At 50.9% G+C, this 27,955-nt stretch overlaps 1 protein-coding gene across 1 annotated transcript in view; it reads right to left on the bottom strand.

The window, feature by feature from the left end:
* Nucleotides 1-2,728: 2,728 nt before the first annotated feature.
* The window catches only part of LOC119097350 (secretin receptor-like), a 38,189-nt gene continuing 12,962 nt past the window's right edge, over nucleotides 2,729-27,955 (bottom strand). The window contains exons 6-10 of the mRNA XM_037220397.1: nucleotides 23,192-23,277; nucleotides 18,649-18,793; nucleotides 11,753-11,898; nucleotides 10,967-11,087; nucleotides 2,729-2,929 (exon numbers count right to left, since the gene is read on the bottom strand). Of these exons, the coding sequence (XP_037076292.1) occupies nucleotides 2,729-2,929; nucleotides 10,967-11,087; nucleotides 11,753-11,898; nucleotides 18,649-18,793; nucleotides 23,192-23,277 (699 nt within the window). The remainder of the gene's footprint in view (nucleotides 2,930-10,966; nucleotides 11,088-11,752; nucleotides 11,899-18,648; nucleotides 18,794-23,191; nucleotides 23,278-27,955) is intronic.

Genomic DNA, 27,955 nt, shown 5'->3' with positions numbered 1-27,955 from the left:
TCTCCTCAGCCGATCTAGCCTTCACAAGCATAACGCCGACCTGTGCGTTACATAACACGTGCTCTGCCGCACGCCGCTTTCAACGATACCTGCTGTCACAAGCACGTGGACAGCTGCAGTTGTCACGCTCTCCCCAGTCGATCTGGCTTTCGCAAGCACCACGCCGAGGTGTGCTTTACATAACACGTGCTCCGTCGCACGCTTCTTTTAACGATGCCTGCTGTCACAAACCGCATGAGCAGCTGCAGTTGTAGCGCCGGGGCTAACAGGCTGCGTCACTCACGTGGGCACAATGAGGGAACATCACGGGTCGGTAAACCGCGGGCACCCATATAGAATAAGCCACGCGCTAGGAGGGGAAACTGTAGGTACTTGGAGAGAAAAACTACGTGTATGGATAAGATCTTTGCGACGCGCCTGGTACATCACTTAAAAACGTCGTCACCTTATGGTGATTGTGAGTATGTCATAAAACAGGCTGCAGTGACGTGATTGGCGACGAAGTGTTCTGCTGCGAACAGAGTGGTAAAATTTACACTCATGTATTGCGCCACGGTTGAGGATAAGTTTGCAGAGTTGTATGATGTCTTACAGCAATCCTTGTGGTTGTCATGTTAATAAGAATAGCATCGGCTAACCCATTGCCAGTTTTTTTCATCGGCGGATTTCTGACGAGTCAGTCCACATGGCTATTTTTGACGGTGTCTGTCGCGTCCAAAAACGTTTGGAACAATGGAGTAGAACACCATTTTTAACCGGACAGACACTATAAGACGCTAGCAAGCTAGACGTTTTTAGTAGCATGGCAACGGCCGTTAAGTGCTTGACCTGAATGAGCGAAATACGCTCCACCCAATCCTTTAAGACGTTTGTGTGCGCATGTGACAAGCGACAACGATTTCCAACGCCAATCTCATCGATGACATTTTTCCTTGGCCCTGTATCCCCCAGATCAGACCCCCATTGAATAGCTGTGTAAGTTCGTCTCACCCGCCATACAGTCGCATTGCACTGTATTGGACAATTAAAGCAAGGACCCAGACATTTCCATACAATATTTAAATATATCTACCTGAATATTAAAATACCGAAACCGAACCCAACGTTGAGCTCCACAGCGGTTACGTGTTGCATGGTTTCCTTGGTACCGACACTTTGTGCCACGTCCGTATTGGGGTATTATAGTACGACATAGTACGACGCTAATGCCAGGTGCTCCTTTTTTCCATACACCGGCAATGCAGGAACGCATTGTGCAGCATTTACGTACGAGGCCCCAGCACAATGCGGCTCTGCACAGCCGGAGTATAGGAAAGGACAACAACAGTAGTGTCAAAATTATACGGTCTTCTATTCAATTGAACCAGGAATTTATTCTTAAATTTCAATGTTCCTTGCTCTGCTTTTGAATCTTACGTGACCTTCACTAACACGGTGCTTACAGAACCTTCCGAATACGAAGACAAGAGAAATACACATTCTCACTTGAAGCCGGCTTCTGATTACCGTCAACATTCAGTGACAAAAAATATTGACAGTTTTTTTTAAAAAGTCCCTATTACGAATTACCATGACTGGACTTTCATATCAATGAATGTTCATGACATGACGCATTCGTAGGTCAACAACAATCACCATTCTTTGGAAAAGCCCGGCCGTAATTTTGTGTCGGCTTGGAAGACAACTAGAGAGCCTATACCAAGCCTATACCAAGAGAGCCTATACCAAGGGTGAAGGTAGAAAACTTACCTGGTTGGGGAAACCCATGGGTACCCATATGGACTGCCTAACGGGTTGAGGTTGGGTACAGTTTTTTGGGAAAATTACAAGTTGTGGGATGGGTGAGACGTTACTTGTCGGATCGGTAGTTCAAGAAAATATACACCTTGGCACTGGTTTTCTCTTCTTTTGGACATAACTTCCTGGATTCACGCAACTTTTTCCATTACTGCAGTTTGGGTAGTTTGGATGTGGATAGGTTTGGGTATAGCCTTTCCTGAATCTCCTCCATAATTTAAAACTAAGTGGTGGAGAAGCGCAAACGGGTGTGTAAGGGGCTGCTCCTATTCATCGCGAATGGGCAGCAAGTGGGTACGGACAATCCCATGAGTATGGGTGGATTGGTTACAGGAAACCAGAACCGCGACGGTCTCTAGGTGGAGAACACCAGTCGTTTGTTATGAAGAGCCGAAGAAGTGAATCTATGAATCCTGCAATCTCTGAATCTAGGGGGCAAGGTAAAGCGACTGAATCCAAATACAGAGCCTCCGTCACTTCTTCTATAGCTTAATCTAAAGCCTCAGGATCCAGTAAGCTGGTGGTAAAAGGTGGTTATGACTGATAGGAAGCTGATCGCGAACGGTATAACCTAGGGTGGCGGGTTGGGTCAAGAAGTTTATAGGGATTAGATTAAGACGATCCTAGTCATAAAGAGTTCTTGACATAACTCTTCCAGTGCCACACACGATGGACACAACCATGGACAGGGACCTAAAAGACTGGTTTTTAAGGACTCAGTTCGGGTTGGGCATCCACTTCCTGAAACAAGCGCTGCCCACGGGCCGGGCCAGCAAGCAACAACAGAATCACTGCAAAACATGTCATGCGTCTTCGCTGCCAGCAAAAGAAGTCAATAACACCAAACACCACGCTAGGATATGCGTCACATCGCACGTCAAAGGCCGACGGACGGCACAATTGTGGCGCGCCCGCCGCGAGCCTGGCGCGCTCAGGCTCGCGGCGGGCTGCCATCGCTGGTGCCGTTCAGCGGTGCGGCCTCGATGTGGACCGAGCCGCCGCTGAGACCGTCGTAGCGCACGAGCAGGGCGGCCGACTGCGGCGGCGCCTCCACCACGGCCGGCGGGGCGATGTCGGCTGGCGCCCGGGACTCCTCCCAGCTGACCTCCTTGATGGGCTCGGCCACGCTGAGCTGCGGCAACAGGTGGGACACGTTTGGTAGGGCGCCTCTGTGTCTCTGTCTCGTCAGATAGCGGGGTGTACATACTCTTTCACATGAGGAGTTTTATGACTCGGTTGAGCGAGAGAAGGTGGGGTTATGTACGTCCGTGAAATAAGCAATTTATTTAGTTATGTGTTCAGATTTCGATGAAAACACGCCAGATAATTAAAAACGGCACGAGGGCACTGTATATGACATTCAATATTCAACAGCACGTGGCCTCCAGGGTCAAATTTAGCGTAAAATGACCAGGCACTCAATGCCGCCCAAAAATTATCAGCCTATTTCAGATCTTTTAAGTACCAGAATTGTCTTCGGCTAATTCGCCTCCGAAAGGTTTGACATCAGAATCATCTTCAGCGACAAAAGAGCGGCTTAAAAAAGCTCTCACCTCCCCGGAAAACACTTAAGGGTAAATTTAGGGGCAAGTGATGGCCAACTCCATATCACTAAAAAAGTCACCGGCTGATTCCAGATTTCTGAGCACCGGAACCGTCTTAAGCGCAAAACCTAGCAAAAAAAAAAAAACAAAACAAACCAGAGACCCTAAAAACGTCCTGTCCTCTCGAGATCACCCCTTATTGTAAAATTTCAGACCGAAATGCAATCTACATATCACCACAAAGTTTTGTGCTGGTTTCAGATTTGTATGCATCAGAATATTCATCAACGCATAAACCGACGTCCGTCAAAATTCCCGACCTTTCAGTGTCACCATTCAAGGTCAAGGGACAGCGAACTCCATCTCAACCAAATTTGTCGGCCGATAGGCATCATAATCGTCTTGAGCCCTAACATCAAGGTCAAAATCAAGGTCGAGTGCCGAGGACGTCCATATTACCCGAAAGTTATCGGAAAATTTCGGATTTTTAAGCATAAGAATTTTAACTTATGCATGGTATAGCATCCGTCGAATAGTCTTGACCTTTCAATGACACTTTTCTCTTCAAGATCAGATTCATAGCCAACTTAATAAATCATTTTCACCCAAAATCTATATCACCCAAAAGAAAGCGGCTATTTTCGGATTTTTAAGGACTATAATCGTGCTCAGCGCCTAAAACAGCGTCCGAAAGAAGTCATCGCCCCTCAAGACCATCCTTTAAAGGTCAAATGCAAGGTCATAGAAGGGAAATTTAGCATCGCACAAAGACTACTGAACGATTTCAGCGAATGAGCTAGCTTGTCTCGAATGGGGCTCTCCACATCACGCAAGAGTTACCGGTTGACTTGGGATTTTAAGCATCATAATATTCATCCGCATACAAACCAGCGTCCTTCGGTATTTCTCATGTCTCGAGGTCACTCTTCATGGTTAAATACCAGGGAACTATATGTCATAAAAAATCATCAGCTGATAAACGTCAGATTGATCTTCAGAGCGTAAACCAGAATCTGTCAACAAATACTGACCTTTCCAGGTCGCTCTTGAATATCAGATGACAGGGAAGACCATATCACCCATAATTTACGGCTGATTTCGGATTTTTAAGCATCAGAATCTTTTTCAGCGTAGACAGAAGCACCTTTCAAAAACCTCTGACCAAAAACCTGACCTCTGAAGATAACCTTTCGAGGTGATACCCAATGTCAAATGACAGAGATCTTCACATCAACCAAAAGTTACAAATACCTGGACTGCAAAATGCATCATTCTTACAACACATTTTTATGCAGGTTTAATCCGAACCGAGGAAATAATTAAAAGGATTTAATTGGAAAATAGATAAGACTGGGACCAGAGCTCACGCTAAGCAGTGCTTGTTGCGTGAGCCCTGACCCATGTCATCCGATCGCGAAATTCCACGTCAGTGGTAGAACGGGCATTACATATATCCAACAGCTTAAAAAACTTGTTGTCCTAGTTATTCAACGAGGAATCAGGCCATTGGTACTACCGACGGCTATAACACTGCTTTTTATTCTTTTAAAATCCGCAGAATGCTTAAATAAAACGAATCATAGGTAATAACATAAAGACAGGTCTTCGCATCATTCAGAGATGATTCGTTATAAATAGAAAATCGATGTGGGGGGGGGGGGACAGATTGTAGGTCTCTTGGGGTAGCTGTGCTTTAAAAAAACACGGCAGGTATGACCTCAACGCACTAAGCGGCTCAGGGATAGTTTGACACGTGGCTTGGTCAAGTGTATTGTCGAAGGCAACAAGAGAACAGTACGGGCACAATGTATAACGATATGTGTGGGACGTGCAGTAGAAAAATATCACATTTTATCTACGTGCACCTCTATGATGTCGCGTTGATATTAGTCAAGGATTTTGGCAATCGGAAGTTATTGGAGAGCTCGGGCTGTCTTTAACTGAAGTGGGGATAGGCTGCTTGTATTTTCGTTTCTCCTGTCTTTCGTAGTAGGTAACCTATGGAAGTGATTCAGTAGCATAGAGAGATCCCATTGATGTCAGTCGGACCGCGTAGCACTATGCAAGGTTCACTGGTGTCGATAACAGTATACCAAAAACAACATACTGAAATGGTTGCGAACCTGTACAGGCGTTTTCGGCATCGCTGGGTGAATGTTGATAAAGAATATGAATAATAAAATTCTACCTGTTGCCACGAACCAGATCGGTAATCATAAAGCTGTGCATGACGCTTTCACAATGCGTATCAGGCATATTACTAGCAAGCAGTCACTGTCCACGCCGCCACCTTCATGGCACCGAGGTGATAAACTGGCAAGTACCTATTAAATAGCATTCATTGTCAAACGCCTCTTTTGTTGGATATTCCACTCAGTGACATGCTTACATCAATAATCTGGGTTGCTTTGAAATTACCCATGCTTGAATCCAGCATCTTTGTAGAACTAAAGCTTCTATCGTAGGTTTGTTGCCAGGGAGAATGATAAAACCAGTAAGCACCTCGTGCTTTTAAACAAGCCTTCAATCCGTTAGATCTGCTCAACCTGACAACCTCTCAATAACCCAGTCCGGTCCTAATCTGTGTGCCGCCGCCCAAGTTTTCTCGCCCGGCCTAATCCGCCGGATGCATCCGTCCACCACCGCCGATTGATCCAATCCGCGAAGAGCTTTAGCCCGGCCATGGCTTTGTTGTCCTAGAGGATGTGTTCGGCGGGCGGGCGCGGCGCCACTCATGGGCTCTTTCAGCCTGTGTGAGCGGGCGCGCCATCTTGCATGAATATGCCGACCGACATGAAGGCCTGCTACTGCGTAATGATGTCGATCATGCGTTGGCGTGGTCGGTCAGATGGGCGCTGACCCTTGGAATGATGTCGATCATCTAGTGGCGTGGTCGGTCAGATGGGGGATGACCCTTGGCCCTCTTAAATGTAAAACATTCACGGTGACCCTCAGGCGTGCTTCCCGTCCAAGCCAAGTATTTTATCGATAGAACTGAGCTTGAACGTATGTGCAAAATTGTGGACCTTGGCATAACGCTGGATACAAAATTAACCTTCGCTCCTTATGTTTCTTACCCAAGTCAGTACCGGCAGGTCAAAATTCAACCGAAGCACAGTGATGGCTGCGTATTTTGCAAACGTGCGATTTATTGTAACGTGGTCTGGACGGAGGCAGCCAATTCTCACATAGTGCAGGTCGATCGGGTGCAGCCCAAGTGTCTTATTCGGTTACTTATTCACACATTCTCCAGGCAAACAACTTCTCTTATGACAGCCGTCAACTGAATTGCAAAATCGCATCCATAGCAGCACGAAGAGTGCAGCACGATTTGCTCTTTCTGAGAAACATCTTCCAAGGTAAACTGAGCTCTCAAATCTTGCTTAGCTGTTTCCCTTGCTTGTACCGCCTCGATCGGCCCGCACCCGAACTCTGCTCGTTGTACCCCGCGCCTGTGTGCGGACAGTACATAGCGGTCTTTTTTGGAGACTGCCAAACGTTGGGAACACTAGTGCGGATAAATGTCATGATAATTTTGGCATTTTTAGATTTTAAACGATCACGACGCTTTACGCTTTAAACGATGCTTTAACTCTGTAGCATCTTCACTTAGCTTTGGGATATGCCATCCTACATTTATGTTCATACGACTGTGTACTGTGCGTATTGTATTGTATTGTATTTGTATATCTATATTGTACTGTACGTATTGCATTGTGTGTATTGTATCTTAATTTAAACGACTTCGCCTGTTAGTGGAATGCTGCTCTGTTGGCGATAAAAGAAAATAACAAGGTAATTAAACAAATGACCATGTGACCCATGCTTTTCTTGTTTGCGGTGGCCCATGCTCAATGTCCGTTTCGTAACGTGACAACATTTTACGTGACTCGACATGAAGTGACAGTGTTTGGCGTGATTAGACGTAGAGTGACAGCGGTTGACGTGACTTGATGTGAAGTGATAGAGTTTGACGTGACTTGAAGTGAAGTGACAGCGTTTGACGTGATTTGAGGTGAAGTGACAGCCTTTAAAGCGACTTGACGTGAAGTGACGTGAACTCGTTTTTCCAAACGTTTCTATTAAAGTCGTTCCGACTGCAATTCTTTTTTCTTTTTCATGGTACTTTCGGCAAAATGCTGCCTTTTTGGCCATTTTGTATGCGTGAGGTTGATTAGGAGTTTCCGGTGACGCTAAGCAGTCGTGTCAAGCATCGTGTACCCCTTGCGCGAACTTTTACCAACAATCTCAACGCGTTGGATTTCGCTTCAGTGCAGTTTAGGCACACACTATTTTCACTATCCGGCTGATCCGCGAGGATCGGCCCGAGCACTACTCGGCATTGAAAACTCTTCCCTGCGAAAACCTCCTCCTGTGTTCACTGCACGGCATGATAGTCTGAGTGTCTTGGCGACATCTTGCCTGACACCAGCCTGAATCATTATCATGCAAGCGTATCTGCCTACGATTACTAGCTTCACGGCACCTTTCGGGAGCGGGCTTCGCGACCAGCTTCACGGCTGCTCAACACTCTGCCCATGCATTGGTATAATTTCCAAGTTTTTTGTTGCAAGAAACTAACATAAAATTACACATTAGAAGTGGGTTAATATATATATATATATATATATATATATATATGTATATATATGTATATATATGTATATATATATATGTATATATGTATATATATATATGTATATATATATGTATATATATATATATATAAATACATAGTGTTATATTAAATCACGACACGCTCCATAAATGACAACGGCTGCGTCATCAGACAAAAACACTCGTACAACAAAGCAGATCTCCGTCCCGATCAACGCCCGTCCGCCATCAACGGATTAATCGGATCCGTGAAGCGTTCTATCCTCCTGTCATGCCTGTTTGTCCCAGAGGAAATGTCCGGAGGGTGTGTGAGGCGTCACCCCTGGCTAAAAAGCCTAATCGCTCAATCGCACGGCTAAATTGCTTTTCAGTCATTTCCAGGAAGTGAACGTTAATGCATCTTGATTTAGCACGAGACAGGCGGGAAACTAATCTGCTACAGTTCTCTAAATCCATAATAGTTCGTCCTCTCTGGAATTGGTCCTCAGCTCTGCGAATGCTCTACAACACGTGTAAGCAATGGTAAAATTCGCAAGTTTATTGTAAGAAAGCGATGGTTCTGGGCGTACAGTTGCACCGTTAACTGTGAGTGCCGACCGTGGGAGCATGCGTCATGGTCGACGATAATGCCTATTTTTTTAGCTTTCCGCTTCCAGTAAACCAACATTTCATTCTCGTCAATCGAATTCGCAATGGACAAGAGAAGCCTTCATGCGGTCGCAATTCCATACTCCAACTCCTTCGGCTACCATTTCGAGTTTACTCTGGGCCCAGTTAAGCACCAGCTGAAGGGAAACCTTGGCAGTGGACAAAGGCTGCTCTGACACATTCCATCGACCAGAGGTATCCCATCCCGTCCCAATCCTTTCCTGCCGCCCAATAGGCGATTACGAGTCCGAAGAACCGAGCCGAGCCGAGCCGGAAGCGGAGCGGCGCAGTCGCGGCTCGCCTTGCCCCCGAGAAAGACGAGCCGCACACATCGCCGCCTGCCGAGCACACATCGCCCCTCCCTGGCGCGCCGGGGCCGACATTGAGTGACGACTCGGCAAACCGCGGAGGACGGCGCCAGGACCCGGCTGGAAACGCCCCGGGCCACCCGATGCGCCCTGCCGCGGTGACCTACCTCTGCCGCACGCTCAGAGACGCGCTCCCCGCAAGGTTCGCGGAGGACTGTGGGAATGTGTAGCTGAAGCGCAGGAGCAGGCAGCTGAATATTGCTCAGCTGCCGATATGCATCGTATTTCCAGAGTTGTCGAGAGTTGTTCTTTGCATTCGTCTTTGCGGCAAACTGTCACGCGTTCCATCCATTAGGCGCTCCTGTACCGACGTCCCTAACATCGTTGTCACAAATCAAATGTGTAACAGGTGGGATCCAGGGCATCGTCTCATATTATTTACAATTAGCATGTGCTTTCTGCAAGGAGTACAACCAAGTTTCACCTCGCGTGGGTGGTCTCACTCAAGCTCCTAACTGAATGATTGTCGCTCATGTATTCGACCGTTGCGAGCAATCTTTAAACGGCGGGGCGCTCTCGAGAGTAAAAAGCGCGATTCACGCAACAGGTTGGTTTGTCAACGCAAAGTAGCACAGAATCGAAGACTGATAAGACGAGAACCGGGGACCCCACGGGTTTTCATCATTTATAGTTAATTGTTCAGCTCCTAATGTGATGAATGTTCACGCCTTGACCGGTGAAAGATGGCGAGTTCCAGGCCGAGAGTTTGTTACAGCCAAACGCGTGGGCGGCAGCTGTTAAATTGCCTTTGCAAAGACGCTAATGGCGGAGGTGGCTGAAGTCCGATCGGACCCTGCAGCAGGAGCCGCTATTTGTGAATGAGGGATGCTGTAGTCGAGAGCCTCAACTATTGAAGAACATCAGCATGGAAGTAGCAACGCCGATAAAGCGTAGCGAGGCCAAAAAGTACGCGCAAAAATTGCGACAATACTTAACACGACAGTCGAGTTAGACAGGTCTTCAAACGTAGTGCATGTTTGAAATGGAGTATTTCATGTGTGACGTATATTTCAACCGTCTCCAACAAACCGTACCCGAGCTGTACGTAGACAGCGGAAGACGTTTTGTTTCGATTGACACGACACTGCGCGTGCTTTTCCGAAGAGCGCGGCAACATCTGTACTCTGTTGAACCGCACAGTAGGACCCGACGTTTCCAGATCCATACAGCGCCAGGCCTGCTCACTGGAGCCACGCGATGTCAGGCATCCGCGACAGAGCCACACAACACCATGCTTACCCCTCAGGCACACAACACTATCGGCACTCTTCACGGCCACACAACAGACGTCCTCTCCCAAACAACACAGCATTGGGTATATATAATATGTACACCCGATGCCCCCAATAAATAAATATATATATATATATATATATATATATATATAAGGCATTCCCTTCTGGACCACTCGTTAGCAGTCATGCCTTCCTGAACCACCCAGTGTTAGATGCATACCGGGCAGAGATTCTGAATTTGATCACGGAAACATGTACCATTTTTTCAGCTTTCCCACTCTGAAATAACTTTCCATTGAGCTTCTCACCAGCTGGTATCTTGGTAGGTAAACAGGCCAGCTCCATCAACCTCCAACTATGATAAACAGGATTGGCACATGGTACCCAATCCCACATGAGCTGAGGGCGGATTCTTGGTATAATTCTACCCGCACATGGAGAACTATGAGTGTTCAAATAACGCAATTTTCTGTCTACCTAAGAAGAGGAGCTTCGGTCCGATCGTTCAGCATATAAAGGCGTACATACTATGTCTCCAACACAGCCTACATTATAACAAGCAGCGCGCTCTTTCCCTCCCTCTCTCTCTCCCCTCTCTCGTCCTCTCCCTGTCCAGGTCAGGTCGGGATGGATCAAACTAGGTCAGGCCAGCTGACGCCGGGGCCAGATCGGGTCAGATCGGATATGGTCAGGTCAGGCAGGGCCGGGTAGGGTCGGGTCGAGTCAAATCAGGTGAGGTCAGGTCAGGGCGCCTCACCTGACGCGGTGAGCTCCTGTCGGTGACAGACCTGACGAGCGGGGACGTGTTGCGACTCTGTCCGGTCTCCGACGGCCTATCCATCAGAGTAGTGCTCTGCACAGAGCTCCTGCCCATACTTCTAGCGGCAAACAGACACGGGTCAGCGCCACGCCGCCCACCTAGCACGGCTTCCGAATGCTGACTTTTTGAGACAGGGCTGGCGAGATTATCACGGAGAACACCATTTAACGCACTGGGCACATCAATTCGCCGCTAGACACTTCATATGCGGCAATATGCGGCTATGCCATAGTGAGCACCTGTGGAACAGCGTCCCCAAGCACATTTTGGATGTGCACCGTTTAATGTCCTGCTGATGTAGGCGAGCGCTGGTGTAAACTTAATGACGCGTCGCGCACCACTAAATTTCATCGAAAGCTCGAGGCCAGAACGTCTCACCACACCAGGAATTGGCAAAGGTGCTCCTCCAGCCATTCATCACAATAAAACAGTTTGTGTGGCCTCCGGAAGCGGTGAGGTGCGAGCCTCTGGGACCGCTGCGAATCTAATACGGTCGTACATCACAGACCGAGCTGGAATGGCGGCGTCCTCTGGGAACTCGGCTCGGGCGCGACCGGCCAGCTCGCCGGAAGCGGCAGGATTGGACCGCTTTGCGGGACTGATCAATAGGTCCACGAGCAGGGAGCACTTTACGGGGAGCGCCGCAGGAGCCGGGCCCTTGGCGGCGGCGTGACCGAAGGTGCGCATCACGCCGGAGCGGTGACCGCGACCTTTCCGGGTTACCTGTAGCTCTTGCCGTGGTTGGAGCGGCTGCGGCCGGAGTTGGCGGACACGCCCATGTTGGCGTAGCGCCACGTCGCCCAGTGCTTCTTCAGCTCCAGCTTGACCTCGGAACTCATGAAGCAGTACAGGATGGCCACGAAGCAGCCCTGAAGCGGAATCCATGGCGTAGCTGCTGAACACTCGTGTCTGGCGCTGGACGCTGCTCCTGAGGCGGAATCTGTGCAATATTTAATGTATCCGTCGCCGTCACCAAACAGGCGCCGATCGGACGAGATCGATTCAACGCCGTTCAAACGCGTAAGAGCCGGTGTTGCAGGTCAAAGGACGCTCCATGATAGATAGAACAAAAAGTTGGCCAAAAAGGTGACGGTCTATTCATGTCTCACTTTCTGCCTGTGTGGGGTTACAAGGTGGTGACGGAACTGCGCAAATGCATATGAAGGCTGTGAAATGCGCATGAACCACTTGACGAGGCCATTTTCCAAACGCGCCGGTTGGCTTGTCAGAATCTCTCCAAAATTCTTATGACTACGGGCACAATAATCCCAAATGAACATGGGGCGTCCTGTAACCTGCAACACTGACTTTTGAAGTTACCCAGTTAACTTGCTTACTTACTTCTCATTACTTGTTAATTTGCCTGACAGCGCAAACGACGACCTTCATTTGATAATGTTCGCAGCCGCCAGAACCCCCAGTTTGCAGCAATGGCTTTGAGTTCCCGGCGGAACCAAAAGTTGAAAGTTGCTGCTAAGTTTTTCACATCATCCATCTTGGCCGAAGCATGACGCATTCATTTGGGAAATCTCCTCTCGGGATCATTTTGCCGGACTTAACTTTGGATCCGAAGAGCACCTGGACCTCAATGTGGAAAGTTAATTCTTCACGCGTACTTAGCTTGGAAAGTGGAAGTTCGGAACTAATGGGCGAAGTTCTGGGCGAAAATATAGAATATGGAGCGTAGGAACTGATTCAGCACTGCTATTAACTTTGGTCATACCTCTGTCTACGGTTCGGCTAGCATTAAATCTAAAAAATATCATTGCCATAATCATAAAACGCAGAAGACTAAGCATTCAGTAATGCACACGAATATCTGGACACACCAGGCAAAGGTGGGAAGTAATCGCGACGCGTGCCTTGCCTTTTAGAAGTGTGCGCTGTTCAGGTCATGATGGGAGACAATAACCATTACAGCATATTTTCACAGTTTCGTTCCGGTCATTAGTGATATCCAGTATGTTCCACACAGGGCTGCATTTTCACAAAAAAGTAGGGATGGGCTGATCAGGAAAACTGGCTGAACTCATCCAAAAAAGACTCCATAAAACAGATTTTCTGGTGTCAAGAAGACCGTAAAAACCGGTTTTTTGTTCATTCCCACCATGCTTCAGCGTTTCCTCCTGATTCATACCGCAGCTGCGGGACCTGCAAGATGTGCGGACGCGAGGCGACAGGACGCCAAGTTGATGTCGGTGACCGGCCCCGCGCTTGCACGCCCCGTCCGGCCTGTTCCAGTCCCATCAGGTAAATGTGAGCCTTCGATGACACCAATTTCTTGAAAATGTCAAAATGTCGGGAAACATTCAAGCAAAAGTTTACATCACCATATGGATCCAGTGCCCGACGCTGGAACACATGCGGGATGTTTCAATACAAGACAGGAGCTGTGAATTTGAAAATACCGATTTTCGGCTGACCAGAGATTGCCAATACGGCGTGGAACACGGACGAGATATCCCGCGAGGACACGGCAGACTTAAGCCGAAGGGAAAGCCAGACATCCCCATGCCTCAGATCCAGCTAAGCCAAGGCTTTGTCGACCCTACGTCGCATCATCGTCGTTTCTGAAAGACCAAAGCTTACGCCCGGTGAGGTTATTTTGTTGACATTGGCTATAGCTGGAAACAGCCTTCTTTCGGTAGCTATGTCCTACGAGTGTGAAAATGGTTCTGATGCAATTATTGAAGCCATCGGAGATGACAAGAATTTTCGGCCAGATTTGTCCAGCGATTATGAAACCTGGTTTAGAATTCCAATGATGCGCATTTAGATCAAAACGCGACCGCGGGCTACCAACAGATGGTGCAAAGAGGGCATGCTCTAAACTGATTCTAGATGCGTGGCGTTCACGAAAATGCAGAAAATTTCCCTGACACCAGTACGCTAGGTTTCGACACACACTGCTATTAGTTTTACGTTAATCTTGTCCCACATAATACTCCGTAAGTACCGTACATGTTTTTGACATTCGAACTCTTTTTCCAGGCTAAGCCAGCCTGCAAATATTGGTCATGGTTTGGAAGAGGTGTGACAGGAGCGGGACAACAGAAAATAGTTTGCGATATGCGGCAGCTTTTAGTTGCATGCAAGCCGGTTTAGGCTATATGGGTTGTATAAGTTTGGAAAATTTCGTACCACGAACATCACAGTTCAAGGACATTACACGAACATTTCAAGCATTCCAGTTACTCAGGCTCTCCCGTCCCGTCACCTAATACGCGGTACTGTGCTAAAACTGCCCGGAACACCGGAGGTTAAACTGAAAAGTTTCGATGAAACGTACTCCAAGCTCCCCACGGCGTGGGCTGGCGCGCTGTTGCGAGCAGGTGGTCAGCAGCTGGCCCGCGCGGCCGACGCTTCCCGAACTGAACACCTGGCCGCGTTGACGCAGCACGTGCCGTCGACTTTTCGGGACTGGACGACCTCCACAAGTACAAGGACCAGCCTATGTCACGGTCACGCGACCGACGCACGCACAGTGCGTCTACGGTGACGGTCGCAGCAGGACCCCAGCGGCGCGGACAAACGGGGCGGATATGTGCGAAGTTCGACCAAGCACACACAGCGTTTGACTGCCCGTCTGTAGGGGCCAGCGTCGGCGGTCGCCCCGAGGCAGTGCCACACCATAGACCGTGCTGGGTCTGCCCGGCTGACGGACAAGTGGCGCGCGCTGCCTGTTTAAAAGGCCGCACGAGGCGACACCGCGGCTCTAAGAGGGACGTCATCCAATGTTTCAAGGAGTCCCGCGGATGTTCTCGCCTCAGTTGGCCGGTGTGCCAGACCCAGCAGAGGATAGCCCTACACACGTCGGCACCATGTGCGCAGCCACCAGCACCAGCGCCATGCTGCAAATAATGCCGCTGACCGTCCGTGGCCCTTGAGGACCGCGGGCGGCAGATGGTCCGCACAGCGTGCCACCTGCGCCGTGCTGGACCTCGGCAGAGAGGTGTCCGCGGTCACCGAGGAGCTGACGTCGGACCTGGGACTACAGGGCCGCACCGGGCCCCTGCGTCTGGGCACCATTGCCGGTCGCTCAGGGTACGTCTCCAAATGCGCCAAGCTGCATATGCAACCACAGAAGCGGAACGAAATCTTCCCATCAGTGGCGTCCGCACAACGTCAGGCATCAACGTGTCTGGGCCAGCGAAAAGTAGACGACGAAGGAGCGGAAGTGACCTCAAGCTGTTGACCTCAACTTGGCAGAGGTCACGTCAAAGGCAGTTGACTTGCCCATTGCAAACGATGCAATCCATCCCATTGCACCTCCACACGCGCGACAGTGACCCTCCGGCGCTCCCTGGGCCGTGATAACTCGCCGCGGTCGGTCGGTGGCACGAAAGCCTCCCGGGCACTTCATGAGGCCACAGTACGTAAACTGCTCCCGAGTGACCGAGGACTCGGAAGCCACAGCGGACCGACGAGCGCGCCGGCACTGGCGGCGCTGCGGCGCGTTACGGCGGTGCGCCGCTCGACGACGGTCCTCCGCCGGGACGGGCGGCGCTGCGGCGCGTTACGGCGGTGCGCCGCTCGACGACAGTCCTCCGCCGGGACTGGCGGCGCTGCGGCGCATTACGACGGTGCGCCGCTCGACGACGGTCCTCCGCCGGGACTGGCGGCGCTGCGGCGCGCTACGGCGGTGCGCCGCTCGACGACAGTCCTCCGCCGGGACTGGCGGCGCTGCGGCGCATTACGACGGTGCGCCGCTCGACGACGGTCCTCCGCCGGGACTGGTGGCGCTGCGGCGCGTTACGGCGGTGCGCCGCTCGACGACAGTTCTCCGCCGGGACCGAACCTGACTGAGTCCCGTCGGAGTCCTGACGCCGCTCCCTCAGCCTGCTCTACGACCCCTGTGGTGAGGTGACGCCCGAGAGAAGCCGCCCGACATCATCAAATGCAGGCGTTGGTCCTTTGAACGACTCTCTCTCTCTGCTCGACCGATAACGCCCCCGGGGCAGTGCGCCGAAGACCTGCTGAGCTTGTCCGGCAGCAGCCTCAGCCGTGCACTCGCGAGTCTACGTAGACGATGATCTGAACTTGCTGGAAAACGTCAACGAAGCCGCCACATTGCAGGCCATCTAGCGGTGCGGGTGCGAGTGGCACGCGACAATCGCAGGCCATAAACTGACGGCTGTCTTGCGGCTGTCGATCAGCGTTCTTCCCAGACTGGGTCACTTCAAGGTCGACCGGTGCCGCCGAACCGACGGAACTCCCGACGGACAAACAGCTGCCGGAATTCGGCGACGCATCTGAGCTGGCGGCCGGCGCGGCCGCCTACTTCCGGCTGGAGTACGAGGGTGGGGAGCTCAACACGTCGGTCGTCATGGCGGAAAAAACGGACCGCTGCCGTCCGGTAGATTAGCGCCCTACGCCTGGAACTGACCGCTGCCGTCCGGTAGATTAGCGCCCTACGCCTGGAACTGCAAGTTTCTGTCGCGTCGCGGAGCTCGTCCGGCGCGAGCATGACATCCCCATAGACACCTGAACGGCATGTGACGAACAGCCCCGAACTGGGTCGGCCCTGTCCTGCGCCATGGAGGCGGCCGTGGCGACACCAGACGCCTCTGTACGACCGAGCGACTGGCAGCGGCCATCAACGGGCCCCGGCTCGCGTGTGCGCATGGCTACCGGGCCGGGCGCGGCCAACCGCTGCAGGCCCTGCTCCAGAGTCTGCCCACAGTGCCCACGGAGCAGGCGCTGCTCGTGCCACTCGAGCTTTGGGAGGTCTCCGGCGAGGGTCCTGCGACCGACGCGGAACGGACCAGTCGCCTGTATGGACGGCGGCCTCTGCGGGCACGCCTCGCGGTTGTAGGCACGCCTTGCGCTGCAGGCATGCCTCGCCCTGCAGGCATGCCTCGCCCTGCAGGCACGCCTCGCGGTGCAGGCATGCCTCGCCCTGCAGGCATGCCTCGCCCTGCAGGCATGCCTCGCCCTGCAGGCACGCCTCGCGGTGCAGGCATGCCTCGCCCTGTAGGCACGTTTGCGCTACAGGCGCGCTTCGCGCTGCAGGCACGCCTCGCACTGCAGCACCGCTCGCGCTGCAGGCACGCTTCGCGCTGCAGGCGCGCCTCGCACTGCAGGCACGCTTCGCGCTTCAGGCGCGCCTCGCACTGCAGGCGCTGCGCCCCGGCCAGCGCGGCGACGGCCAGCGTTCGTGACGTGCCCGGTGGGAAGGGATGCGCTCTGGGATCGAGCGAGGCGTACCGGCGGTTTTTCAACTATCAGATCGTTTCAACAACTAACGACGGTGACGCCGTTTGAGTACACGCTGCAGGCAATGCTTGCGCTGTTGTTGCGTGCGTTTCTGGTCATCAGTATCCATATACGGCTCAAAAATTTCTCAGCTGAGTTAAATTTTGTATCCTATATTTGCCTTTTTGAATGTGGTCAAAATCTGGGCCAGCTGTGTTAAGGCCAAATAAGCAGTGCGTGGTATAATTAAGACCCGGCAACTCGCTCCGCTGTATATCCATGCCGTTTCGGCCAGTTGTGTTAAGTTTAACCATTCGCCTTATTTAGTGATTTCTAACTGTTGTTAAATGTCTCTTCTGCCCTCTGTTTCCGTCGCACCCGCCGGAACTGTGTATCTACATCGCTTTTGTTCTGTCCGCCTCGTCACCATCACCGTCGCCGTCGCCGACGCCGACGCCGACACGGCTCGACCGACGCTGCTTCTCCTTGGCGGACGCCGAGCCGGCCCAGCCGGCGGCGGGCTGGCGTTCAGATTTTCTCTAACACCACTACCGAATAAATGCACCACAACCGCACAGGGGGCCGCCCACTCCGCCCGGGTTCGCAAGGTTCAAGATTTGGGAAAAGCACGTCTGCCTGCGCTTCGACTCCGCGTTGAAGGTAGCCAATCAGCGTCGAGGTTGCAGTCCCGTTATGCTATCCGGTGACCGATATGCGTGGAGGCAAGATAAAACTGTAGAAGTAAGCTAAAATTGTAATCTGTGGAAATTTCCATAACGGCAGCAAGCCCGATCCTTCGAAAGCAGCTGTGCTGCTATAGAAAATACAATGATCGGGCACCAATGCTGGCCAAAAGACCATACTCTTCCCACTCCTGTCTAAAGTGCAAGATGTCCGAAATTTACTCAAAGGTATTTGAGCAAATCGACACATCATGTCTTTACTATCGGAACTAGACTCTGGTTGTGCTGCAACCAATTCGCCAAGGTTTGATGTATTTTCAAGCTTTACCAAATACTTGAGACAATCTGGCATCCGTTGTCAATCCATGTACACGGGGTTATCGACCATTGAAGTGGAGCTCCCCTGATTACAACAATGTACATTTCCTATTTCCCTGTTCTCTTTTTTCACAACTTTTCTATGTGGAGGCTGCTCTTAGCCTGTACTTTATTTGCTTACGCCATTTAACAACCCTAACCGGCGGAAATGACAGATTCCAATGGATTCTTGCACTTTAGAGAAAGCAGCGATTTGTAAAACATTTGAAAACAACACAAAGCACTTATTAGCCAATGGTAAATAGCGTGAAATACCTGCGGTGTTTCCATGACACCACACAGTAGAAGCATTCTGACGCCAAAGCTCAGAATCAAACGGAACAGCTGCGTTGCGCTCGTCAAGTCACAGCAGGCAACCCTCACCTGGAATGACGCGAACAGCTGGTCGACGAACAGCCAGATGAGTTCCACGATCGGGTTGACGTTCATGAAGGCCGACAAGCCAACGAACAAGACGTAGTGGAAGCCGAAGAGCGGGATCAGCACCAGCGTGGAGCGCGCCAGCTTCCTGTCGGCATGTGCACACCACCAGCGCGCGTGTCACGTGCTGGCACGCGCGCACCCCCACTGTCGGCGCGTCACGTGTCGGTACACACACACCACCACCGCGCGCGCGTGTAACGTGCTAGCACACGCGTACCTCCACTGTCGGCGCGTCACGTGTCGGTACGAACATACCACCACCGCGCACGCGTGTAATGTGACTGGCGCTTGACGTGGCGAAAGTGCGCGATGACTTGTGGGTTAACGCGCCGGCATGAGATGTTCCGTGTCCATCCTATTCAGGGGCAAAAGAAGCGAAGAGAGGATGGAGGTGCACAGATGTTGCTGTCCAGGCTCAGGCTCAGGTTGGAGGCCACTGTTGTGGCTAAGGCTTTTACATTTAGTCAGAAGTAAGCCAAGTTTTCGGAATACGTTGTAGGCTTTCATTTGCTTGGAATGTTTTCTGCATACCCCGTCGCTGGCAAGCGGTATGATTTCCAGGTACGTGATGAAATTACCCCACGTTTATCCTGAAGCCGTTGGTCCGTCCCGTTACGTGTCAAATTAGATAGCTGCTACAGCTTTCATCACACAGATGCAAAGCCGGGCAACGATCGCCGCACATACCGGAAAATGGCGACCCGAATTACACGACATATGAGCTGTTACCTCATGCTACAACATGCTCACTAAAGCATTGCTTGGTTGTGAAAATAGCGGCGAGAATTGCACGAAATTTGAGCTGGTACCCCATGCTACAGCATGCTCACTAAAGTATTGCTTGGCTGTGAAAATAGCGGCCCGAATTACACAACATTTCACCTGTTACCTCCTGTTATTGCATTCTCACTAAAGCGTTGCTTGGCTGTAAAAATGAGACTTAAAATGGCCAAGGTATTGCTGGTGTGGGCATGGGTGACGCAACCCATAGTTAGTCCGAAATCCAACCTCTCCGAGTGTTGCTATCTAGATAAAAACCAGAACACTGTTTGCCTCAAAACAGTGTCGAAAAGGTGAGCCTGCCACTTGATGTTGGGTTGGGACTACGTTCAGTACTCCGGTAGAGTAACTTTGCTTTGGTAAAATCCCAAAATGTATTCTGTCAGCCTAACGTCAGTGTCATAATTTGCTTTCAAAATCCACTCGTAAAATGTTGGCACCCACTCTGTTTATGAAAAGTGCGTATCATCGCGCAATGTATTATGAAGCACCAGTGATTACGCAGCAATACGTATAAAAACGGATACCAAACAGGCCATGGCCAGTGCTGAGCATTCACACAATGGTTTTCTAAATGTGATCCAGAAAATCCGGATTCGAAGTACGTTGTAACACCCAACCATTACTGGAATATACGGAAACGCTCGGATACTTAATTGTAACACCCAACCATTACGGGAATATATGGAAACACCCGAATACTTATGAAATAAGCACAGGAATGCAAACAAATATCCGATTTGGGTATAATTAGCAGCCAACTGTGCAAAACTTTTGGGACCTGAAATGGGCTTGAGCCCAGCGGAGACTCTCCCAGCTTTATGAACTTAAGAACCCACTTCCATGAGCTGACGCACCCAGGCTAAGCTGACTGAAATCTGAAATCGAGGTTAGCTTGTTAATGAGCAAACCAATTTTTGGCTTCATTTACACCCCTTAGATAACCTGCGCTAATCAGTTTTAATCAAAAGTTTCGTCCGGGTTAGTGAGGTAATCTGGATTAACCGCAAGTTTGTACTTGTATTTTTGTTTTATATTTAGTCCAAGTCTTTGATATTAATAGGTAAATCTCTGAGATCAGCGCTAACGGCAAGCAGTGTTTGTTGCGTGAGTGCTGACCCTTATTATCCGATCGCGAAATTCTAGGCTAACGGTAAAATTCGTTGGCGAAAGTTTAACGCGTCGCAATGGCTGGCATGGTCCGTCCTGCCATCTGACGTCACCTAACCTTTAGCGCGGCCGCTGCCACCGGCCGCAGGCCATACTTGGCGAAGGCAAACAGAGTGCGCCTGAGGCGACTCCGCCACGGGTGAGTGGATCAAAAGGCAGGCACTCTAGCCAGCTGAGCTCTCGGCACGGTTATTGGGTTCGTCCTGGTAACTCACTTGGTTGAAACGACACGTCAGCTTTCGCAAAATTCTGCCGTAAGCAGGGAATTTCGCGATCGGATGGTAAAGGACAGGACTCATGCAGCAGTGCCTTACGGAGCAGGGCACTGCTTCCAGAAAGCCATCTCATCGAAAGGTTTGGAGCAAACCTTGTCAAAACTAAAACGAACATTAACACTAACTCTGATTCGCCGTTTGTTTTTATAACGAGGACTGATGCGGGTGGTGGATGTGACCAGCTGCCGTTTTTTTTAAGTAAGCAAGGTGGAGCATAGGGAAAACACCAGTGGATTGCTCTCAGCTAAATGTCACGATTTTTTACCGCTGAGCCAACATTTGACCTCAATTTGCCAGGAAAAAGTTCAAATTTTTCGGCATTGTAACCTTTTTAGCTATGCACGCTCATATGTGCGAGACAATACATTACAGCGGCACAAAATATAAACGGCAGTCTTCCCTGTTCATATAGTTGATGTATTTTGAGCATGTATACGTGCGCACCGACCACCACCCTACCAGGGCGAGAATCAATTTTGACCACCTCACGCACGGTACCTCACACTTTAAGGAAATATGTTTGTCAAATTTATCGACTCTCCGATGACGAGTGGAGTACATGATGACGTGGGAAATACATTTAGCATTATGGATAACCTCGCAAAAAATGGTCACGCGCTGTTTTGTTTTTGTTGTGATCGGCAGTGTTTTTATACGCCAGCTTTGGCCATGTCCGTGAGACATTTTCGTTGAGGAAGATTTAAAAATTGTCGTTTGACAAAAGACTCAAGGTCTTCCAGCAACCAGCAGATCATGGGAGCACCCGTTACACGCTGCTCGAGAAACATTAGAATGTTCAACGAGTAACTAACTAGGCGTATAACAGGTACCTATCCACATGTGCCCAGCTTTGTCAATATTACACCTAAGCACCCCCTCTTCCTGTAAAATGAATGCCAGAGCTGCATTCGGTTTCAGCCTAACTGCAGCGCGCCATGACTCAAATCGGGAAAAAATAAAATCACAGAACCATACAATGTTGGCTTAACAGGACTTTCCGATTAATTTTTCGAAGACGAATTTTATGACCAAAAGCCATGTTTGTCTAATTATGTCCGACTGCGAATGCATGGTTCCGTGGAACTGCACAGGTGAGACAGTTTAGGTTCCAAACCTACCTCGTTTGACATAACATAATAACGTTCTCTATTCCTCTGACGGCGGGAGGGGGGGGGGGGGGGGGTACTGACGCCGCATCTCCAGAATGAGGTTATCGAAAGTTGTTGTGGTCGCGGCTTAACTAGATTAGTTCGTATCTACCCACAGCGACGGGGCAGTGGCACCGGCTTATGTCGCTAAACTAAGTTGGGAAACAAATCCGTTTTTTTCGGTACCCATACAAAACAAAATATGGAAGTAAAGATAAGCTTGATGCAGGAGAGCAGCCTTTAAACCACACGTCGTTTCGAACAAAAACACCATAGTTATTTCCTCAAAGTGTAAAAATGTCGTCTTTTGCTTCAATGCATTTAATAGGGTTTGAAAACATATCTTCACAGCTATTGAGAGACATTTCTTTAATGTCTTCAATAGCTTCAACCTGCTGCGCACAACGGTAATGGCAATGCAGCGCCTCAACGTTGTAACGCCACTGGGGTACCGTGCTCCCGCAGCTACCCTGGGAACGACACTGTAGAAATACTGCAGCGCACAAATCACACCGCTCACAAAAACGTGATGCGATTTGATACGATGACGTGATATAATTACCATGACAAATGAGGAAGAAACACTAAAACACTCTGATGAAATAATACAAGGTTTTTGCTTCGGCCAAATTTATTCAACTTATGTGATTTACTAGATTCGCGCGATTGACACAAAAATGCAGGTGTGTCTGGAGGGGAGATGGTGACGTAGAAAATTTGCCAACAACTTGCTTACATGTAAAACAGAACGCATCACCTGTGTATGCGCAATTATACATTACTCTTCGTTTGATCAGGCATGCACACACAAACCAAGCTGGCGCAGCGATTTGGAATCATTGCAATGTTAATGAACTCAAACTATCTCCTGACCTAAGCTACGTGATGTGACCATGCAAGCACTCGGACCTGATCGCCTCCCGCTCCAACTGAAGTGGCTCCAAACATTCTCGCGCTGCACTGTTCAGACAGCTCAATAATGCATGTGCACACCAAGCAGCCATCCACACCGTTACAGGTCACATGCCGGCAGACGGCCGCAGCCTTGGCCTCTGCCATCGCGATCTACAGCACATGGGCTCGAGATGTAGAAAGGTCAGTTACCTGTACCTGTATCGGCGGGTTTCCACGGAGATAGACGCGTTCAGCTTCTGCATCAATACCAGCACGATGCAAACGAAGAGGACGGCGTTGACCTGGTGGTCAGAACATGCCGTGAGAGCTCGTGAAATTAAAGACAGGAGTGCCTGGTGCGCAGACATGGCCGCACATCGGACTCTGGCACGTTGTTTCAGTGCCAACCAGGCCAAGTTGCGGCGATGAATACGTTCGTGAGCCCGTCTCAAAATAGTGCATCAGCATGAACACGGTTTACGTATTGAAGTGCTGCCATCACGTCGACATTGGGCAAACCGAAACCAATAAGGCGACCGCGTAGATCGGCGTTAGACTCCAGCCATTCTGGACCCAAGCACTGACTCCAGCCATTCTGGACTCAAGCACTGACTCCAGCCATTCTGGACTCAAGCACTGACTCCAGCCATTCCGGACTCAAACACTGACTCCAGCCATCCGGTTGCTTGCTCAGCGAAAGAGACCGAGTTTCACGCCACAAACGCGGGCTTGGCTTGGCACCCGCGGCAGTCGAACGCTTCGCTTCTAATCGTCAGCAGTATACAGGCGATATCACACGAGTATTAGACCACCGCTCGAGATGATTTAAGGTTGCCACAAAACTTTTCCGAATTATATATTGTCAGGCAGTTTTCACGCCTAGGCTCACATGCGCTTGCACGTCTGATTATGGTCCGTTGATGTGAACAAGACGGGCCGTGAATCATGCATCCGAAAATTGTGACATAAATGCGGCCCTTTTAACAATGACCATATGTTAACTTCCAGGGTTCCGTTACCCGCGGCCCTTTGTAATCCGACAGTACGAAAAATCGCCTCACTTCCCAGGCATATGTGGCCCTGCGCGTGCCGGGTTTGATGCATTTGACTCTGCTACGGTGAATGAGACATCAGCGGCAAACGCCGAGCCATATATACCTGGAGAATGGGACCATGCTTCAATTACTACAGCCACGGGTATATGAGCCCTTAAAATTACCTTATAGTCAGTATTAAAGCGATTGCCTTTATGGCTTAATGTCATTGCCTGACCCGCCACATTCTCCAGTACGGCTCAGTTGGTCCGCTACATGTCGGGCGATCATTTTCTACTCTCATTCTAACCGGGCATGCCGTCTTTTTTTCGTCTTCCGTCTTTTTTTCCGTCTTCGCCGCCCGTCTTCGCCATTCGACGGGGTCTGCTCTGCTCGCCTCGCCCGACCGCATATTTCCCAGCATGGACCATGGCTTTCTTTTACTTCTATACTTCTTGATCTCGGTAAACTGCCTGACCCGCCCACATTCCTCAGTCTGCGCTGCCTGACCCGCCCACATCTGACTCTGGTACATATGGCCGGCCCAGAATCCTTCTTCAGGGCCTGCTATCTGCATTCAATGCATAGCTTGTCAACGACCAACGCAGGCCTTAGAAGAGAACGGTGGCCAACAATTTGGTGAGTGGTCGCAGTCCTTTATTGGCCGTTGAAGGCTTCAGGTTAAACGGGTTAACGCAAACCCTGCCCTTCGAAGCGTATGAACACTTCATAATCACTGCACACGTGGGAGCACCCATTCAGACAGAGCTCGCGCCCTTAACTAAGCCTCAGCCGAGACGACCGATGCCCTTGTGCGCGGGAGAGAAGGCGCGTTTTCTCAAGTTGATGTCGCTTATAATGTTTTAAAAACCGTAATTTTTGAATTATTCGTTAAACCTTCCATGGGAGCAATCAAATGATACCTGTGGGTCCGCTATAAAACCGCAGAGATAGCTGTGAGTACGCTATAGAACCGCAGAGATAGCTGTGGGTCCGCTGTAAAACCGCACAGTGGGGATGCGATCAAACCCCGATCAAAAGCTCCCGGCCGGCCGGGAGCGCTGCGCCGAGCCGCTCGGTCAGTCCGGGTTGATCGCATCCCCACTGTGCAGTTCTATAGCGAACCTACAGCTATCTCTGCGGTTCCATAGCGAACTCACAGCTATCTCTGCGGTTTTATAGCGGATCCACAGATATCATTTGATTGCTCCCATGGAAGGTTTAACGAATAATGCAAAAATTAAGGCTTTTAAAACATTGTAAGCGACATCAACTTGAGAAAACGCGCTTTTGTGTCAGAAAAGCATAGCAATCTGATGGTGGCGTCGAAAATAAATTTTCCTTGATAGCTCCACTTAAATTAGTGTGTTAGTCACAAAATGATCCTTAAAAATACTCTTTCATTCGTAAGATTGGTCAACGACCTCAGCCTTAACGCGCAAGACGCTCAGCAGCCCAGTGCGCTGAGGACGCCGAAATCCTTATATCCGATGTCAAACGTAACCTGAGCAACCCTGCCCTCCCCAGCATTATGGTTTCATCCCACGACCTCAAGCTCAACGCATCTCAAACCGAATTTTTTCTCCCCGGCACCAGACAGAACAACCACGGACTCTCAACTGTCAGCGTACAGATCGGTGGGGAGACCGTGCGGAGCCAGACCGTAAAAAACTTGGGCGTGCGATCTGGCCGCCACCTGATCTGGGACGCATAGTCCGTGATGCAGTCAACAAGTGCATCGGCGTCCTGATCGGTCTCCGCCACCTGATCTGAAGCGCATAGTCAGTGAAGCAGTCAAGAAGTTCATCGGCCTCCTGATCGGTCTCCGCCACCTGATCTGGGACGCATAGTCAGTGATGCAGTCAAGAAGTTCATCGGCCTCCTAAGCGGCTTCCGCCACCTGAGACATTTCCTCCCGCGGGTGACGCTGGCAATCGTGCAGGGTCCAGTCATCTCGCGCGTAACACATTGCATTTCAGTTTTTGGCCGGGAGTCAGTTGTCAACGACACCAGACTGCTGAAATTACTTAACTTTGCTACCGGAGTAGTTGCTGACCTCCGGATGCGTGACCGCGTGTCTCGCGCGGGATGACCTGCACTTTGCCACGCCTTGCCAAAACGCGTGACGCGCCAACTGCCATCGAAGCTCGTAATCTCAGTGAGACCGCCGATCTCGCCTGTTCATTTCAAGCATACGCCGACACGCAGATCTGTGACCGTTCTACCCGCATTGATGATTACCTGCCCCTCCCCTCCGGCTGTGCGCGCGGGACAGGATTGCGGTCCTGCACATACAGAGCGGCCCGTCTCCTGAAACGGTTGTGAGTGCACACAGTGCACACAGTGCATGTGAGACGACTGGATCCGACAGATTTTCAGCGCGCTACTCAAGTCCGTCTATGTGCGAAACGAATTCTTTTATACCGTTTGTGTATGCATGTATGTGCATGTTTCTTCGTTTTCACTTATATCCCTTTCATCACTTTCCGTTGTTTTTGACTCCCGGTTTTATCTCTCTGACTAATGGCAGTAATAGCCATGTGTTAATGTGGAGCACCAGCTTATGTACAAAACAATAAATACGTCCGCACGAAATGCCGGAATCTTAACTCGGAAAGAGCCAGCTTTTTCCACACTACCAGTTCCACAGCTTGTGGGCAGGCAATCATCCGTAGATGCCTCCTCAGTCGCATCATCCTTGAAATGCATTGGGTTCCAAATCGTGTACGAATCGATCCGACCAGAGTAATGAAATAACGTAGCAGCAGTGGTGTTTCCACTGAGACAGCGCTGATGCCGTCGCGGTCCGCCAGCGCCACCCCTTCACATCCGCTTTGTCCGGGCCAGCGCCATCCCTCCATATCCGCTCTTGTCCGGGCCAGCACCACCCCTTCATATCCGCTCCTGTCTGGGCCATCGCCATCCCTTCATATCCGCCCTTGTCCGGGCCAGCAGCGCCACCCCTCCACATCCGTTCTTGTCCGGGCCAGCGCCATCCCATCATATCTGCTCTTGTCTGGGCCAGCGCCACCCCCTCCATATCCGCTGTTGTCCGAGCCAGCGCCACCCCTTCTTATCCGCTCCTGTCCGGGCCAGCGCCATCCCTTCATATCCGCTCTTGTCCGAGCCGGCGCCACCCCTTCATATCCGCTCTTGTCCGGGCCAGCGCCATCCCATCATATCCGCTCTTGTCTGGGCCAGCGCCATCCCATCATATCTGCTCTTGTCCGAGCCAGCGCCACCCCTTCATATCACTCTTGTCCAAGTCAGCGCCACCCCTCCTTATCCGCTCTTGTCCGGGCCAGCGCTATCCCATCATATCCGCTCTTGTCTGGGCCAGCGCCACCCCTCCATATCCGCTGCTGTCCGAGCCAGCACCACCCCTTCATATCCGCTCCTGTCCGGGCCAGCGCCATCCCTTCATATCCGCTCATGTCCGGGCCAGCGCCATTCCCTCATATCCTCTCTTGTCCGCGCCAGCGCCACCCCTCCATATCCGCTCTTGTCCGGGCCAGCGCCACCCCGCAATATCCGCTCTTGTCTGGACTATCAGCTCGGCACAGCTGGTACCCGGGCAGCATCAACAGTCGGTACTGAGATTGGCCTGAGCCAGGTCTGGATGAGACTCATCAGGTCGTGATTGCCATGACGGAGGTGGACGGCAAGGTACAGTAACCTGGGCTTGAGGCAATGAGTGCCCGTCCCGGTGCCGGGTGCCCTGCTCTTTCGTTTCATGGCGTCGGGGGTGTGCCTGCCTCGCCTGGCACGGCGCGGACGGCTGCTGGGGGCAGCTGGTCTGCCGCCCGCCAGCGCTGGCCCAGGGCAGGTGCCTAAGCACTCGACCGGCGCCCACGGCTTCGAGGCCACTCGTATCGGCGCGGCCTGAACGCTCGGAACGAGCTGGCGGCGGGCGCGTAGCGCGTAGCAGGAGCGCGTAGCAGGAGCA

The sequence above is a fragment of the Pollicipes pollicipes genome, unplaced genomic scaffold (genome assembly GCF_011947565.3).
Source record: "Pollicipes pollicipes isolate AB1234 unplaced genomic scaffold, Ppol_2.1 Scaffold_4295;HRSCAF=5057_pilon_pilon_pilon, whole genome shotgun sequence".
Classification (NCBI taxonomy): domain Eukaryota; kingdom Metazoa; phylum Arthropoda; class Thecostraca; order Pollicipedomorpha; family Pollicipedidae; genus Pollicipes; species Pollicipes pollicipes.
Note: the sequence above shows the minus strand (reverse complement) of the source record. Positions and strands in the feature narration are given on the sequence as shown.